Genomic DNA, 19,023 nt, shown 5'->3' on the forward strand with positions numbered 1-19,023 from the left:
TTTTGTTTGTTCTCTTTCAATAGCATAGAAGGTAAATTCTAATGGTGCTAGTCTTAAGTCTGAAACAATATCAGGATCTGCTTCCCAGCTTACTATTACTATAACACGACAATTTTCAAATTTAATGTAAATAAGTTGTTTAGCTGTCCTCCAACCCTACCCAAATTCCACCATTACCGATCATCACAGGGTTGTTTCACAGTCTACCTGACGTTCATTAAACCTTACTTCCGAGTAGCCCTTGATAAGCATTGACTCACTAGCGTAAAAAAAAAAAAGTGCTGCTACTAATAATTGTTGTAGGCACTTTTGAGGTAAATATTTGGATTTTGTGTCTTTCCTCCTACAACTTTGTGCGTGTTGATTTTAAAGGTTGTTATTTTGAATATAATATTGTTACTTTTTTGTGCATGGGAGGAATGTTTGATTATACAACACAACTGTTAGAAACAAGTTTTTTAAAGCATTTTTCTGATCAGTTCTGATTGTTGAAAATGTGGATTTTAGCACTAAACCATTTTAATTGGTTGAACTGCTTAACACATGCACACTGTAATTATTTGGAAAACTTGTGTATTATATGAAGGGGGTAACTGAGCACCAACAATAACATCACGACTTTCAACCATATTTATTTTTCTTATAATAGACTACACAAAGCAGAGATCATTATTAAATGTTTTGTGAAACTAATTAATGTGTTCACAATTATTTCAGACAATCAACTGACCTTCAGTTATGTACCACATCTTTAAAACCTGTATTTGAATAAGTGTACGACTGAACTCCAATATCTAGTTCTTCCCTGTAAAACATTCACAGCTAAAACTTGTTTGGCATCAACTACTGTAAAGAATTTTCATTTCTTTATCTGTATTCCTAAAACAGAACGTAATTGTCATGAATAAAATATATCTTTCCAAATATTTTCTATTTGTGAAATACAATAATGTGAGGCTGCCTCCCAGCCAAGTACTTCATGATTATTAACAAATTCTTGTCAAGTCGGTCATTTAAATAATCAAATTCTGATCATTCAATCCATTGTTTCTAATCCTCTTTAAGATGTTGTTTATCACTATCTTATCCTCTAGTGGCCTTTGGCCTTGAAAAATAGTGACTCCTCAGTCAATAAAGAAAATGATAAACAAAAAAAAAAAAACGATTGTTACAGAAAGGTAGAATGTAAAGCTGGGGAATGATCTTGTCTCTTATCTGCACCCACTTTTCCACAAACGATAGGTTGCTGATCTTTTTCTGTTCTATCATCATTTTCATGATAGCTGCTCAACCAAGCTCTTATTTCTGCCCCCCCCCCCCTCGTAAAATATTCGCAACAAAAACTTGTCTAATATCAATCACTGAAAAAAAAATGTTCTTTCCTCTGTCTGTGTACTTAAAACTAAATGTAACTATCATGAACATTGCTTCTGCCAAAAATTTCCAAGCTGAGTGCAACATGGTTAAATGTTAATTTCTTGTCGAGCCACTCACTTATTCTGATCGTTTAACATATAGTTTCCTAGTGAATCAACAACTTATTAGATTATTATTAAATATTAAAAAAAAAACAATCTGCTAAAAGTAGCAAAATTTCAAGCTTCATTTAAAATTTGATGCGTACACATTGTTCACATCTAATAAATCATCCCAACAATGTTTGAAAAATCTCATTTAAGGATTAAAAATTGGTAAAACTTAGCATTTCTCTTTCTGTTATACAGATAACTTCTTTAAACTTTTGAATTATGCTCTCTTAACTTTTCATTTGACATTTTGGAGGTGATTTGAAAAAAGAAAAAAAAAAATCTGTAAGATGTACATATCCATAATGCAAATGCAAAACTATCATATTCCAAAAATTATGTAAATTGATCAAGTAGTTTTATTTTTTATAAAGTTTGTGGAAGATTCTTAGAATAAACAAATTTCTTCTGTTTACACAGTGAATGTTTTCTACAAGAAACCATATAGAGATCAGCATAGTTTCCCATTTTAAAGTTTTGAGAGTGATTTACATTTCGGTAAACAGCATTTTGTATAAATAATTTATTTATTCCAACTTAAAGAAAAAGAAATCTTTGAGTCCTTTTGTTATTATGAGCTATTTTGAAACATCAGTTTATAGAAAAATAGGTAAATAATCTAAGAAATTCTGTTAAATCATAATAAATTTTCTTTCAGATTATCAACAGCTAAGCCTCGATAATTCTATGACGACCAGTATAGAAAATTTTTCCGGCAGCATTTCCAACTGGGAAGAACCAAAACGAACCAATGCCATTATTTACAGGATCAGATTTGGATTATCATGCATAGAAAATTCCATCAAGTAAATAATTTTTCTTTTTCTATTTACTAACTTGAATATCAGAATTAGAGATGCAAAACTCTTTTCTCGTCTTATCTTAATACACTTGAAGGAGCTCAGAAGTTACATGAACCAAAACGTGAAATGTTCCCGGTTGTTTTTAAAAAAAAAAAAAAGGACTTGGATACCATAAGCGAAACTGAAAGCAAAATTTTGTAAACTAAAAAGAAAAAAAAAAAATGATGCGTGCTAGGCGCGAATTCACATAACTGAAATTAGTAACCGAATGCTTTTATTGATGGGCCACGGGAACACAGATGCTATAACTTCGCAAATTTAGCTATTTAAAATGAAAGATCGTATCGACGATTCACGCATGTGCAGTTTGCTAATCGCATTGAAAGCAAGATTTTTATCTGACCCCTCCCCTTCAAACAAAAGTATATTCCTACACAAAATAATGGACGATTTTTTCCTATTTTTCGCTTGAGATATTGCTCTTTCTAATGATGCTGCATTGGTGCATGACAAAAGTTTTTAGTGGACATACAAACACACATACATTTGCCCTTTATATAATAGAAGAAAAAAACTAATTTCTGCAAAATTGCTAGAGCCTTACCTCCAAACTAATCGTGAAGAAGGGAGGTGTATTATATAACTTTCCCTTCATCAAAGAATGACTTCCTGTCTCCTTCCCCTAACATGCACACTCAGTTTCTTTCTGTGAAGTTTGACTGACCCAGTTTAAACTGATCTGTTAGCCCAATTAATCTGATGAATAACTTGTTGGTAAATTTGCCGGCTTTTTTTTTTTTTTTAAATTTTTTTAATTTATTTATTTTTATTTTTTTTTTTTTACCAAAATTGATATTTCACTAATTAAATAATTATTTTTAATGTGCTTTTACTATTTATCACTGACATATCATCCAAATTGTTTTCAGTTGTTTTATACACTGACCTCACCAGATATACATGGAGCTGTGGCCCTCTAGATTGGGAAATTCATCTCAATTTCAGCATTTTTTCTTCCATTTATTGAATTTTGTTATGCAATTTCATTTCAATTTGAAGATAAAATAAATGGTTGTTGTCCAGAATTCCTCCTACATAAAAAACAAAAATAAAGAAAAATGTGTATCTTAACACGATCAGCCGGTCACTGAGGTGTGACCGGCTTCACATGTTACACTAAATGTCTTAAAGTGGTCTCATGAAGATATGAAGATGGCCGTCATTAGGGTCTATAAGAAGAAAAGCATACCTGAGATGTTGGATGTGTTGTGTGGTCTCTTCTCTTAAGATTTCTTCACCCCGGTGGCGTTCTGACTGGAATTTTCTTTCTTCATCCTCTGGACTGCTTCGTTGTTTCAATGAACGCATTTATGAGGGCCTTTATGGCAGACATAAGAAAGGCGACACAATTGTAATATATATGGAACATAACTAACCATTTTATTTTACATTATAGATACAATATATATTACAAAAAACTTCTATAATTTCAAACTGAACAATAAGCTATATATATATATTATTCCTTAATTGGAATTCATTTTTTTTTTTTTTTGAGATGAGCATTATATATATTAATTTATTTTTATTTCGGACTATTATTCTCATCTTTATTAGTTGTTGCTTTTGAGCTTTTATTAGTTTTGTTTATTCACAACGTTTCGGTCAACTATTCCTATGGCCTTCGTCAGGTGGTAACCGCGACAGGTAGGAACTTCGAATCTCCTGACTGCATTCTCAGCCATCACTGCAATCCGTAGTTGTTGTCGTCTCACCACATTTTGGCCAATTAAACCTCTGGCACACTTTGGGTGGGATTGAAACCGCTATCATCATACAATGTTCATCTGGAACTGTAGAGATTCAACGTCTCTATCAACTGCGCCATGGGCCCCAAAGGGCGATCAAGGTTGGATTCTTTGATCTTATAAATCCACATTTATTTATTATCTGATCACCCATAGTCGGGTCTGTACCAATTGGTATATATATATATATATATATATATATATATATATATATATATTATTCCTTAATTGGAATTCATTTTTTTTTTTTTTAAATATATATAATAGTTGGCCGAAACGTTGTGAATAAACAAAACCAATAAAAGCTCAAAAACAACAACTAATAAAGATGAGAATAATAGTCCGAAATAAAAATAAATTAATATGGACAATAAGCTTTTCAAAGCTAACTAACCTAACTAGTTTTGAGGGAGGGTGCCCCCCCCCCTCGTTTACGGAGAGACAAAAATTATGGTGCTCACCTCATGACGGCCTGAACAGAAAGAGTGAGAGCTCTAAGAAAAGGAATTATGGGAAGGCGTTTCTTTGTATCCCTACGCACATGGCTAAATCACCACTCGGCCATGCTGCAGAGTGTGTTAGAAACAGTGGCACTAAGAAATAGTGCCACATATCATATCCACAGCTATAACAAAACGAAAATACCATATTCCAAAAATCATGTAAATTTGATGAAGTAGTTTTATTTTTAAATAAGAATATCCAATTTTATGGGTATATTCAATAATTCAAAACTTGTGAGATTTATGTTGTAATGCCTAAGAATTACCATTAATCGCTTAAAGATGATTTTCCTATTTAAAATTAAAACTACTTGATCAATTTACATGATTGTTAAAATATATTTTTGTTTCGTCATCAGTATGTACATCATACAGGTCTTTCTTTTGTAATATGGGAGGAATTCTAGACAAGAACCAAACAAATTATCCCCTAATTTATAATGAATATGAAATGAGGCATATTGTTGAAATGATTTTTTTTTTTTTTTGTACATGGAGTTCACCACTTATGAAGGCCCAATGGCCACTCTGGGATAAGGGTTATTGTGTGTACAGTACTCAATGGGATAGTGTAGCAATAGTATTGGAGAATTGATAAGGTGTTATTACTTTGGGGGAGGGGCGGTTCATCAGGAATTTGTTTGTGTTGGACTTGAAAGACATCCAGGCTGAAGTCGGGAGGGAAACAGGCAAGCGGAACAGTTCCACAGGCGTGCAGTTCTAAGAAAGAAGCTTTGTTCGTGGAATCTACATTTTGATTTAGGCACCGTTAAGGAGTGGGGAAAATTATTGACGGTGGTATCAGCTAGTCGGGTGTTTTTTGAAAAAGATTGGCGAGGGGGGACCAGAGAATGGAGCTCAGACGAACACTTGCCATGGAAATAATGATAGAACAAAGACAGGCTCGCTACGTCTCTTCTGTGAGAAAGAGGTTGCAGGGAAGAGAAAAGGGCATCCTCCACCAAGCCACTAAGTCTATTTTGTACTCTGTCAAGGCAGGATAGGCTGTTTGGACGTACTTGGCTCTTATATAGATAGAGAATTGCATCATTAGTGAGATATCTTCTGGAGCGGTAGAAGGATCCCACCATTTTCCCAGCGACCTTGGCCACAGACTTGATGTATATGTTTCATTTAAGATCAGGAGTAAAGGTCAAACCCAGAAGCTTATCAAAACATGGGGCCTCCCCTAGACGAGAGCCATCCATTTCAATTGATGCCAGATGGGGATCAGAGCGTTTATGATGTAGAGATAGGAGCTTGGTCTTAGATGCATTAAAAGTAACCAGCCACCTCTTTCCCCACTGTACAACGCGCTCAAGATCAGAGGAGAGAGAATCAGAGAGAACATCATCATTTATGGTCTTTGATGTGTTGCCATAGATGGTGGTGTCATCAGCATAGATGTCAATGAAAGATTTTAGTATGTGTTTTGGGAGATCATTAATGTAGATCAGGAAGAGAGTTGAGCCCAGTATGGACCCCTGAGGGACACCAGCATTAATACTGTGGGCATCTGATTTCTGCCCATCAACCACTACTCTTATGAGCCTATCAGAGAGAAATGATTTAATGATCAAGAAAACATTTCCAGTTGTATCGTAGCTGGAAATCTTGTGTAGTAGGCCTTTATGCTAAACCTTATCGAAGGCCTTTGATATATCGAGAGCAATTGCCCTAGAAATTAAGCCTTTGTCGAGAGATTCGCTAATCCTATGAGATATAATCGTTAACACATCTGATGTAGATCTAGCAGAACGGAAACCATATTGCGTGTTGCTAAGAAGGTTATTTCTGCTGAGGTGGTTGACTACTTCTCTATTGTGGATTCCAGCAACTTACTCATGACACACAGGAGACTTATTGGTCTGTACTGAGAGGGGGATGACTTATCACCTGAATTCTTAAATACAGGGCATACTGATGAGGTTTACCAGGGTGTTGGGAAGCACTTCTTTTTAAGGCAACGCTTAAACAGTTTGGTAAGTATGGGGGCAAGTTCTGGTTGTAATTTTTTTAACACTATAATTGGAATACCGTCAGGACCAGTTGTTTTACTGGTGTCAAGGTTCTTGATTAGCTTGGCGACCTCACGCACAGATATTTGAATGTTACATAGCGTGTTGTTTGTTATAGGAGGGAATACGGGGAGTTGATGGCCTTCGTCGCACAGGGTAGAATTTGCCGCAAAGTTTTTGGCAAATAGTTTGGCCTTGTCGGATGCTGTCGAGATGACCTCTGGTCCATTGATAATGGTTGGGATAGAACGCACGTTTCTGTTCAGGATCCTATTTGCTATTTGCCAGAACTGGTGGGAACCAAGCCGCTGCTCAGCTACTTTGGATTTAACAGATTGAGCATATAGAAATTGAATACAAGATTCTCTGTAATATAGGAATTGTTAATATTTCCTTTTCAAATTCTCGTATAATAAAAATGATTGGCTAATTATTTTAATTTCCATTTCAGTAAACCTTGTTTGAAATCTTCAGATGGCATTCATTTTAATGCCATGGAGGTTCTTCAGTTGCTTCATAGAATGGTTGACATGAACACCGAAAAGGTTTTTACTATTTTATTTATTATCCATATTTTTTAATTTCAAATTATTTTTAATGATACAACAAATGAAATGGATAATAATTTCAAAAATAATTCTTAAAAATTTGCTTCTTTTTAAGCCCCCCCCCCCAAATCATCTAATCACAATTACACATCTATACTCATAGAAATATTCTATAACGTCATTTCATATTTCAAATGCTAATCTTTTATAATATTAAATATGAGAAGACATTCTTGTTTACTGTTATACCAGCCTTTCTATGCATAAGAGAAATTACACCGGTTTTCACTATATATATATTTAGTGCCAGTAATGTCTACACCGGTGAGAAGGAGCGACAGTACTCCACTGCCTAGCTGAGCGCTAGTCAGTTATACCCGTATTTCTACCTTTGTACCTGTGATGTTAATACACTTTGTTTGTTAAACCAACCTCGACTTGATTTTCTTCTTTTACTATTGTGTTACGACACAACATTTACTTACTTTTGAACACTTTAATTTAAAAATCTTTAGTTGAATAGAAAATGCTTAAGAACTCACTGACTTGTAATTTCGTAATGGTCCATGCTTCTTATGCCTCAATGATGAAGTATGTTATTAAGTCCAAAAGTAAACTTAGTTTATTCAAAAATAGATTAGAAATTGCTGTTACTTACAGTATTTTCCAGTTTAAATTAAAATGGAATAAATTGGCAGTTACATGAAGTGTTCATGTTATGTATATCTTCATTCTTGTAGCTTTATCAGCTCCAAAATAAACTTGTATATTATACACCTAACCTCATTTTTGAAAGGTAAATGGTTAATTTCTAATTATTCTTTTCAGTTATCTCATTCAATAAGGAAAGAACTTTACAGCTCTTACCAACCAGCTCTCATTTGTCAAGCAACGGGCTTGCTAACCACCATTATAAATCGGTAAGTCTGTTATTTTATCACAAAATGATTCTTGCATAAGTGAAGAGATATGAATTCACTTATTCTATAAGATTAGTATTTTATTTGCCAAATCAATACTGCCACAGACTATGGAGTTAACTATTTCAAGTTCAAATCATATCTGGTCTATTGTAGATAATGAAGCATTAATTCCATTGGAATGGCATCAACTTACAATTTCAAATTCAGATGTATGAAAAAATAGTCACGTGTTCAACTAATTGCCTATAATTGTTGACAAAATGTTTTGTTTTTGCAATAAATGATCAAAATAGACATGATATGGTAAACCATATCATTCCAGGTCCCTGCTTCCTCAAAAGTACTGACGTGCAGAAGTTCAAGTGTAACGTGAACCGACATCTTGCTGCCCAAATCCCTACATAGTACCCCAGTAGTTGTTGCTCCTGATAGTAGCCCCCTACGCCAAAGTGGCAATTTGCCTTGTTTGGGGTGAAAATGTAATAAAAAAATTAAAAAAAAAAACAAACAAAAAAACAAACAAACTGAATTTAGATTTGTAAGTCAAATTCTGGAGAAAAAGACCATTTGTGGATTTTCACGAGAAGCGAGGAGATTGAGTGTGGAGAGTTTGGGCCAGTTTTCAGAGGGGAGCAGATCATAATAGGAAGCGGGCAGAACTTTAGCAGATAAGATGAGCTGATCAACTATAATGCCTCAACAGACAGCAATCAACAAACAACGCTTGGGGATATTTTTTTTTACACCATCTGTATCATGCACACTCAGTACAACTAATTTATACATCATGCGTCGGAGGTGTAATCTCTCTTTTAATTCTTTATTACTTTTATTGTAAACCAGTGTATGATATCTCGGCATTTGCCATGATTACACTGCTAGATCAAGAAGATGGAGAAGAAAACCACATCACACAATCAGTTGGGGATCAGCGATTATTAAGGAATGTGTATGATTTTACACAAGTTTAATTTTCAAAATAACTTTTGAATGTCAAAGGGTTCATTTGTTTTATCTAAGATAAAAAAAATAAAAATAAAAATGCTGATTTGTAATTCAAATGTATCAAAGAGTTTAGTTTTGTTTAAATAAAAAAAAAAAAAAAAAATGTATTTCAACATTTGTTCAGAAACTGTGATTGATCGAATAATTCCTGTCATGAATATCGTGCCAATTGTTTCCACTTCTGGCGAGTTATGGCAATACATCTTTTCATTTAATCTGCTTCATTAGAAAATATTGAAATACCTGTTTTATTCTAACTTCCTTTTCTTCACTGTAATCAGCAATGACTCGCATGATGTTCGATAATCATTGTTGTCATACCATGAATTGTCTCATTTGTAATTCTCTGTAATTTGACTATATTTTTTCCCCTTTTTTCAACTATTATATTTTTTTCCAGACTTCGTAGCCAGATTGCTCCTTTCAGCAGTATTGTTGGCAATTTATGTATAAAGTTCCTTCAGCGAACAACCTCTTCTAAATCAGGAGGTTCAACAACCGTTTCTTATCTGTGAGTAAAGCAAAAGCGCTTTTTATTACATTCTCCATTTTCAAAGCTTTTATTTTATTTCTTTTAAAGATTCCATTTTATATTAACACAATTTTACAAAATCACCTCTTCTCAGGTGCATGCTATCATAAGAAATCTTGACATCATCCCGGCTGTGCTATTAAAAAAGTGCTCCGCCGAAGTAGCTCCAGTTCTCTCCAAACTTTACAGCAAATGCCTTAATGAATCTTGCTTTCCTGCCTGCTGGAAAACTGTTTCTGTAGTACCAGTTTTCAAGAATTCTGGCGAAAGAACTGACCCAGTAAATTATCGCTCCATTAGCCTCCTCCCACTTTTCGGCAAAATATTTGAGACCATAATTAACCAAGCTCTAGTCCATCACCTTACAGATGCTAAACTTCTGACTGACCAACAATATAGATTTAGGCAAGCCCGTTCCACGGCAGACATCCTAACTGTAATCTCAGAACGTATATACCAGTCACTGGACAAAATGGGGGAGGGTAGAGCGGTAGCTCTAGATATGTCTAAGGTTTTTGACGGGGTATGGCATGAAGGTCTTCTCAGGAAAATCAGACCATATGGTATCACTGGAAGACTACATAACGTAATTAAATCCTTCTTAGATAAGAGAAAAATCCAGATTGTCCTTGACAGTCGTACATCTAAACAATATAAATGCGGGAGTGCCTCAAGGGTCTATCCTTGAACCTCTGTTATTCCTAATATTCATAAATGACCTCTCTGACAAAATTGTGAGATGGGTATATATGCTGACGACACCACGCTCTATAACAAACACGACAGGAAAACAAATGAACACATATCTAAAGAAATGGCAGAAACACTAGAGGATGACCTCCGATTTGTAGGGGAATGGGGACATAAATGGATGGTCACATTCAATGCTGCCAAGACTAAACTCGCTTCCTTCAATAATTACAAGAAACCTTCTCTACCACCAATACCAATGGCCAATGACTCTTTATCTGAAAGTACATCTTTTAAACTCCTCGGTCTAACGCTCACAGGAAACATGAGTTGGAACAATTACATTGAGAGCATCGCCAGAACCGCTGCGAAGAAGGTGGGTTCTTTCTACCGTGCTAGAAAGATACTAACGCCCAAAAGTATCCTATACCTCTATAAGGCCACCATTCGCCCATGTATGGAGTATTGTTGTCATATTTGGGCCGGTGCATCAGCCACTAGTCTCTCGCTCCTAGATAAGGTTCAAAAGAGAGTCGCCAATCTAATAGGTCCTGAACTGTCATCTAAACTTCAGCCTCTGTCCCATCGACGAAACGTTGCATCTCTTTGCCTGTTCTACAAATACTTTAACGGTGAATGCTCTGATGAACTGCAAGCATTTGTACCCCCTCGACGTAAATACCCCCGACAAACTGGACAAGCAGCTAAATCCCACCCCTACACAGGGATTCCTAGATGTAAGAGAGCCTTCTACTCCAGTAGTTTCTTCCCCAGGACAGCTAGACTTTGAAATTCCCTTCCGGATCCCTGCTTCCTCAACTGTACTGACATGCAGAAATTCAAGTGTAAAGTGAACCGACATCTTGCTGCCCAACTCCCTACACAGTACTCCTGATGCCTATGTCCCTGATAGTAGCCCCCTACAACAAAGTGACAATGTGCATTGTTTGGGGTGAATATGTAATTAAAAAAAAAAAAGCAGGCGGTACTCAAACCTTAACATGCAATGAGGGAAAATTATACAGGTTGCATAAGTATAGTGTATAAAACATGATATTGGAGTAGACCTCTTTTTGTAATTAATAACTATGATACCAGTTAAAAAAAATTCAAATTTAAAAAATTGTTTTATCCAATAAAAAAAAAAAGAAAATTTATATTAAGACTTGAATCTTATTTTTTCTAATATATTCAGGTTTTGATTCCATAATGAATCCATAATTTCAAATATAAAAACAAAATGAATTTGTGTGTATCTATAGTTCAGGTTCAACATGTCTATTTGTATATTTGGTTATTAATTTATTTGGCTTTTATGAAATAGGAAAATTTCTGATTTTACAATTTTAAGAGTTTTCAATGTGACAATATTAATTTAAAGATTATCAATTTATGTAAATATTTTTTAATGTTATGATTTACCGTTTTTTATATTTAAAAAAAAACAAAAAACTCATTAATTAATTTAAATGATTTCTGGTATACCTTTTCTTTCCACCTTTGTACATGTATCAAAATTTTTTCAAAATGCACCCCATGAAAAAACAAAAATAAAGAAAAATCTATATGATATATGTACTCATAACGGAAAGAGAATATATACCAAAAATCACTTACATTGATCAAGTAGTCATATTTTTAAATAAAAAATAATCTAATTTTGTGACTAAACTATGAGCGATGATTTCGTAAAGCCATCTTGTGAACAGTCTGAAGGAACAAGGGAGATGATTCCAAATATAAACTTTTATGAGATTGTAGAAAAACCATTCTTAACGTGGGGAGGGGAGGATTGGAAACATTCAAATGTGCTTAGTAATGATTTTCTTTATAAAAATGAAATTTCTTAATTAATTTACATGATTTTTGGTGCATTATATTTCCTTTCCATCACCAGTACATACGTCATAAGGATTTTTCTTAATTTATGTTCTTTTATAGGGGGTAGTTCTGGACATGTGTCAATTTTTCTTTATTTTTGTTTTTTGGAGGGGAAGGGGAATGAACTTGCATTGACAACTCTCATCCAAGGTCCAAAATGAAGAATTTGTTATAACAACTACATGCATATGAGAACTTGTTTATAGTTTTGATTTTGTATCTGTTAACTAAACTATAACTGATTTTTCCGTAAATTTTAAAAGAAGAAAAAGAAACTTTTTAATCAATTAAAAATTTCTATAGAACTTTTTAATCATTTAAAACCAAGTGAGGTGCTTGTTTCTATTGATGATCTTTTAAACCAACACATTTCAGATGAAACCTTATGTACTTGTGTGCCATGTTGAAATTTGTATAAATTCTAAAAATTCTGAAAAATGATCCCAAATACAAATATTCAATATGACTGTATGGATGAGAAATCAAGGATTTAGTCAAAATTATCAATTAGTTATCTCCCCCTGAATCTTGCGAACTCCCCACCATTGTTAAATCTCAATAAATCGCTAAACTGAAACATTTTTATTTTTCTGGTAATTATTTTTTACTGTATCATTTTTTTTAATGTTTATAGGTTAAAGCTGCTAATTGCAAATATGGTGGTTTTATTTGAATCTCAACTCGTGTATAGATAAATGCACACATATCTTTGCTTTATATTTATGGGTGGATTAAGATGTCCATATGTGTAAAATAATTTATTATCATTTAGTATTCATTAGGAAAGGTACCCACTATAAAAACTTGCTTTAAACCAACTTTCTGCTTATTGTTCCCCACCTTCATGAACAATTGTTGTTAAACTGAAATATACAAATGAACCAAATAACATGTTTATGGATTTAGCTTGTATTATGTTTTTATGTTGCATTCTCAATTTCAACGTTTTTATTAAAAAAATAAATTGATACACTATTTGTGGTGTCTCTTTCTACTAAGATCAAGCACGACTCTTTGCAAGTGCAGTTTTATAAGAAATACAATGGTTGTATTCATCTGTTTTTTATCAAACAATAATATTGTCACGGTCTGCATTCGCACTGAACATCCATGAACTTTTTTCTTAATTTTATTTTATAACTTGAAAATTGTAACAATGAAAAAAATATCCAAACAAAAATTATCATCAGGAAAAAACAGTTCATTCATTTCAGGCCAAGAAAGTTAATATATGATAAGTTGGTTGACTGCAAATTATTTTAATAAGTATTTATTAATGTACATCAATTTGAGAGCACTTTGATATAGTTTCTTTTTATTCAATTTAGGGAAGCAAAATCGCACATCTATTCTTGCCTGACATTTTATCTCCAAGTGATGAAAGGTTCGATTGATCGAAAAGGATTCACGGATCAAGTAATCACTCACATACTCAATGACATTGCTATTCAAGAATCTTCAATTAAGGTAAAAATTTAACGATTTTCAGGATTTCATTTTTTGCCTATATGTATGTGTATGATATTTAACTGCTCCATCTCCGCCTTTTCTAACATGTTTTTAATTAATGAATGCATGTTTTTCATCATTATCAATTAAGGTGCTGGTGGTATAGATTTAGTGACTAATATTGTATTATCTTTTAATGAAATTTTTCTGTCATAATGAGGGAATTTGTTTTCAAATGATTAGGTAATTCATAAATCCTGTGCACACACGTCCTGTGTGTGTGTGTGTGTGTGTGTGTGTGTGTGTGGAATAAATCCATTTTATATAGAGAATGAAAGAGACAATAAAGGTGTTGGAATGAGTTAGATGGAGAGAGTTTGAAAGCAGGGTATAGAAACTGTAATAAATGCTTCTGATGCAGTTATTGAATAGTTTGAAAATGTTTTTGCGTCAAATCATGCAAAGAGGGGCTTCCTTGAAAAAATAAGAAAAAATACAAAATTGCTCTTTACAAAATAATTGCATAGCCAAAAGCATGTTGCATCCCTATGCCTGTTTTACAAGTATTTGAATGGAATGTGTTTGAACTTTTATCACTTGTGCTCCCTTGATTTAAATACTCCAGATAAGCAGCAAAATCCAACACCTCTACTGTTGAAATCCCGACTGGAACGCTTTCTACTCTAAGTTTTTCCTTTGGACTGATAGACTTTGTAAGTCTCTTCATTTCCTGCTCTCCTGACTATACTAACCTGCAGAAGTTAGAAGTTTAAATGCAATGTGATGAAACATCTTGCTGCTCAACTCCCCATGGTACCCCCCCCCCTTCGGTAGACACAATCTCAAATAGCTGCCCATTATATTCCAAGTGGCAATATGCCTTATTTGGGAATGAAAAAAGTAAAAATAAATATATCTATATGAAAACTTAAATAACAAAAAAATATGTGAGAAACTGTATTAGAATTATTCAGTAAAAAAGCACAGATATTGCATGTCATTATCAAATCATTATTGGGATCTCAAAGAAAGTGGATACTTGTCTTTTAGTAAAATGGAAAATATTAAGATTGGCTAGGACATGCAAATATTTAGCTTGAACAAGAAACTAGAAATTTTAAAAGGTCAAAAATTACTAAATTTAAAGTGAAATAGTAATTAACTACAGACATGGAATAAACTTTCCTTTGAAAAAAAAAAAAAAATAAATAATAAGATCCCTGATATAGATAAAAATTCATGAAAACCAAAAGCCTATATTGTGCTAAAATTATAATTCTAAAATAAATCTAAGATAGGTCTGTTTTTATTTATTTAGTCTACTTAAGTGAGGAGCATCAAAATCCCTTCAAACAAAGAAAATGATACTCCTAGGCTAACAGGAATAAATAGGTAGTTAGGTGGGTAATAAAACCAAAACTCTGATTGGTGAAAAGGTGGCATGAGCATTAGTTAGTTATAAGAATGATCCTAAAATGTAAATACATGCAATTAGCCTGATGACTTCCCTGAAAAATGAAACACAAACTGTGTAGCTTACTTGCCCTAAGCATATTTTCATATTGTTTATATATATATATATATATATATATATATATATTAAAATGCAACTTGTTTTAAATCTTTTATAGCTGATGGATATCAACAAAAAAGGAAAAGTGACTAATGATTCCCAGTGTAACAACAATGAAGATCTTGCTGTCAAAGCTCTTATTGGTAATTTATGTTTTTTAATTTTTACTTTTTAATTAAAAGAAAATATTTTAATAGCTTTTTGGCCTAGCTGGAATTGAAAATTTTCAATTTGCTTTTTTTCCATCTTGTATTCAGTGTTCTGAAAATAAGGCAATTGTTTTTTAAACGATTGTAATTTAAATGATTAAATAGAGCGAAAAACGCTTTTTAAAATGATACATAAAGTAAAGATATTATAAAGAAAACTTATTTGAAGATACATCATTTGACAATTAAAAATTCTGCAGGAACTTTCTTAACCTAATAACTTGTCGCTAGCTCGGACCCAACTCTGATTTGAAAACTAAACTGAAACTCTAACAGTAAACTGGTTTACATGCATAAATCAAACTCTTTCTTAGATTTGATTTTCTGACGTCACTACTCAGGTCAATCTTATTGTTATTCTAAATTATTCTAAATTAACTTTTGTTTTGCTGAAGCTCACATTTCAATCTTCAAACAAACCCTGCAATATTTTATTTATTTAAATATCTATCTGGCTTAAATATTTATGATATTAAATTCCACTACTCAAAATCTAATTGTTTTATTTTTCTGACATTCCTTTTTCTCTTCTGCATATTTATTTTCAATAACGTCTAACAGTTGCAGTCCCTCATTAGGTTACTTGATGATGCCTGGGAGAAAGTATAACAATAGCTCTTCAGCATGGCTGAATTTGTGTTTTGATTCAATAAATACAGATGGTAAAACACGTCTGGATAATTTTACATATATTAGTAAAAAACGTTTATAGACAAACATAGTGCAATTCTTGCGTTGTACACATCTCATAAATCCATGTTTGTGAGTTCATATGGAAGACAATACTCGAGACAATACATAAGCGGCATTTTCGTGAAATATGTGTACACACGTATATGTACATCTGCGAGAGACCTCTTTTTTCTGTTATTATATAGATTTCTTTCTCACAATATATATATGTATATGCATAAGATTTCCTTGCAAATATTGGTCACTCATGATTACAATTCAATGAATATTGTAAATATCTTTAATGTAAAAGAAAATTCAAAGCCTTTATAATTATCAATTAAAAAGAAAATCTCAAAATCAAATGCACTTTTGTTTCTTCATTTCTCTTCATTTTTATACAGTTCTTCGATGGTTGATAATTACAGTTGGGCCAATGGTCAACGTTAAAGCTCTAAATGTAAGTTTGCTTTTTTTACTTTGCCTGTTTTTTTATACCCATTTGTGTAAAGTTTAAAAAAAATATTCATCTTCTTCACATCAGCTTAATAGGATAATTATTTTTTTCTTTTAAATTATAATAAAAACAATTGCAAATGACTATTTTTATCAGTAAATGTTTATGAGAATAAAAACAATAAATTTCTTAGTAAATAGATCAATAAAAGCTTTTGTTGAATTAAAAATAAGATTATTCTCCTCTTAAAAAAAAAAGACTTTTTTTTTAATATAGATTGAGATACAGTGTATATCACCTAGATGAACTGAATGTATTTAAGTTTAGTTTACTTTTTACTTGAGCTTTTAAGTCAATAAAACTTTGAATTAAGATTTTCAAATTTTAATAAAATTTTAGTGTTAAAAATAAAGTATTTGCTAAATAAATAAAAATAAACTTTGTTCTATTCATTTTCCTACCCATTTTTTTATGTAGGGAATTCAGCTCCCGAAATGAAGGAGGAAGGGGATTATTCTAGACTAGAAAAAAAAAAAAAAGAATTGCTATATGAGGACTTTTCCACCTCAAACCGATATCATAGTTTGATCCTAGCAAAAAGGCTGGATGAAAATCTAAAAGCTTTATTTGTTTTGTGAAGTTTAAAAAAAAAGATCTTTGCTTACTTTTCATTCTAAAGTTAGGATTTAGTGTTTTGTTTAAAATCTATCAATGACAGAGCATGTTAGTTCCAATGTCCTATTTGCAATAAGCAATTCTTGTGTTACAACAATTTATAATATGTATGTGTTTTTAGAACTACTTCAGGTTCGTTTTGGTTTACCTGTCAGATCCCCTATGTGGGTTAAAAATAGAAACTGAGTAAAATTTGAATCACTCCCCTTTAAATAAATCCTAAAGAAAGGTTTTAGGGATCTAAACAATTTTTTAGATGATTTTACCTGGTTTTTACTTTTTGGAGGCATTTAAAGATTTTTGCTGACATAAGAAAATTAATAGCAAAAATAAAATTTTTTTTTTTTTCCCAATCTATTTTTGTTGCTGAGTTTTAATGTTTTTCATGAGACAATTTGATTGGACTTTTTTTTGTTTAATGAATATTTTCATGTTTACCAATTTGTATAAGAAACTGAAATAACCAGTTGTAAAACATTTGCTTAATTTTACATATACAATATTTCCCCTGTGAGAAAGATTTTGATTAATCAATAATTATTACAGAATCTTAACTATTTTTGCGTTGACAGTTTCAATCGTTTCTTTTTATCGATTCCTGTCATTTTAGATGCTTATGTTTAACAACTTTCAGAATCTACTAAATTAGTTTAGCAGGCCACCCGGTGTTGCTCGATTGTAAAATATGCTTAATATGATATTTTAAAATATGCAGATTTTATATTTATTATTATAGAGCCAATTCTCTATTGATTATTATATTGTACTCAATATGACTTGGGTGTCATCAGCTAGAATCGAAACCAAAACATGTAGCACTCTAACCTTATTCATTATTGTCTAAGCTAAGTCATATGCATATAAAAACTTAAATAACATTAAGGATGTAAATGCATAGAAGGAACAAATTTAGACAACTTATGCCTACTAAGTTCCAATTTTTTTCAATTTTGAATTTTGATTCCTTAGCAGCTATTATTTATCAGCTAAAAACTAAATCAAATTTATTCCACAGGTCCAAATTACCTATATATAAGTTTCATATCTGTAAACCAAAAATTAACAGTAGTTTAGTTAGCAATACACACGGCTGTTAAAACGCTTTGGATAATCCCAGATTTCAAGGGGTTTCTGCTAAAATAGTCATATTTTAAAAACCAAAGCACTTTAAGTCTTCAAAATACCACCATTTTGTTCAGAAATGAATATACTTTCAAATGAATTCGTAAATAATAACATACATTATATATTTTTAGAGTTTTAAGCAAATAAAGTGATAAAAATGTGAACATCATAAAACAGCATTTTCAGTAAGATTTTGTAACGACCCCCCCCCCCCTCGATTTGTAGACATTCGTATCGTGTTTCTCAGAAGAATTTTTTTATAAAATTTGGAAATTAGCCAAAATAGATGTCATTTTTAATAATTTCAAGTGTCCGAAATTCATTTGACCACTCGTTTTTTTGTTGTGTTAAAAAAAAGATTTCAAAATGATGAGTATTGAAAGTTTTGAAAAAAAATTTCTTCGGACACTCACTATTAAATAAAACAATCTTTTTACTATGTTTATTCGTTAAAAAGATGATTGAACAGTGTTTTCTCTAGTGGTACATAGCAATTTAAAAACATAATATCCGAAAAAATCGTTATGAATTTGAATCAAGATTTCTGTAGTGTATAGTAGATAGTAGCAGCAGCGATAACATGGCGTTAACAGACGTTTTGTTTTTGTTGTTTATTTTTATTTCAA

At 32.2% G+C, this 19,023-nt stretch overlaps 1 protein-coding gene across 3 annotated transcripts in view; it reads left to right on the top strand.

Moving 5' to 3' along the window:
* LOC145288002 (uncharacterized) overlaps window positions 1-19,023 on the top strand; it is a 283,397-nt gene that overhangs the window by 251,700 nt on the left and 12,674 nt on the right. For all 3 annotated transcript variants that reach the window (XM_080136001.1, XM_080136002.1, XM_080136000.1), the window contains exons 8-14: window positions 2,185-2,332; window positions 7,110-7,203; window positions 8,035-8,126; window positions 9,535-9,645; window positions 13,566-13,704; window positions 15,318-15,402; window positions 16,545-16,600. In XM_080136001.1, coding sequence (XP_079992127.1) covers window positions 2,185-2,332; window positions 7,110-7,203; window positions 8,035-8,126; window positions 9,535-9,645; window positions 13,566-13,704; window positions 15,318-15,402; window positions 16,545-16,600 — 725 coding nt within the window. The remainder of the gene's footprint in view (window positions 1-2,184; window positions 2,333-7,109; window positions 7,204-8,034; window positions 8,127-9,534; window positions 9,646-13,565; window positions 13,705-15,317; window positions 15,403-16,544; window positions 16,601-19,023) is intronic.

The sequence above is a fragment of the Euprymna scolopes genome, chromosome 11, assembly GCF_053919585.1.
Source record: "Euprymna scolopes isolate OS-2025 chromosome 11, ASM5391958v1, whole genome shotgun sequence".
Taxonomy (NCBI): Eukaryota; Metazoa; Mollusca; class Cephalopoda; order Sepiida; family Sepiolidae; genus Euprymna; species Euprymna scolopes.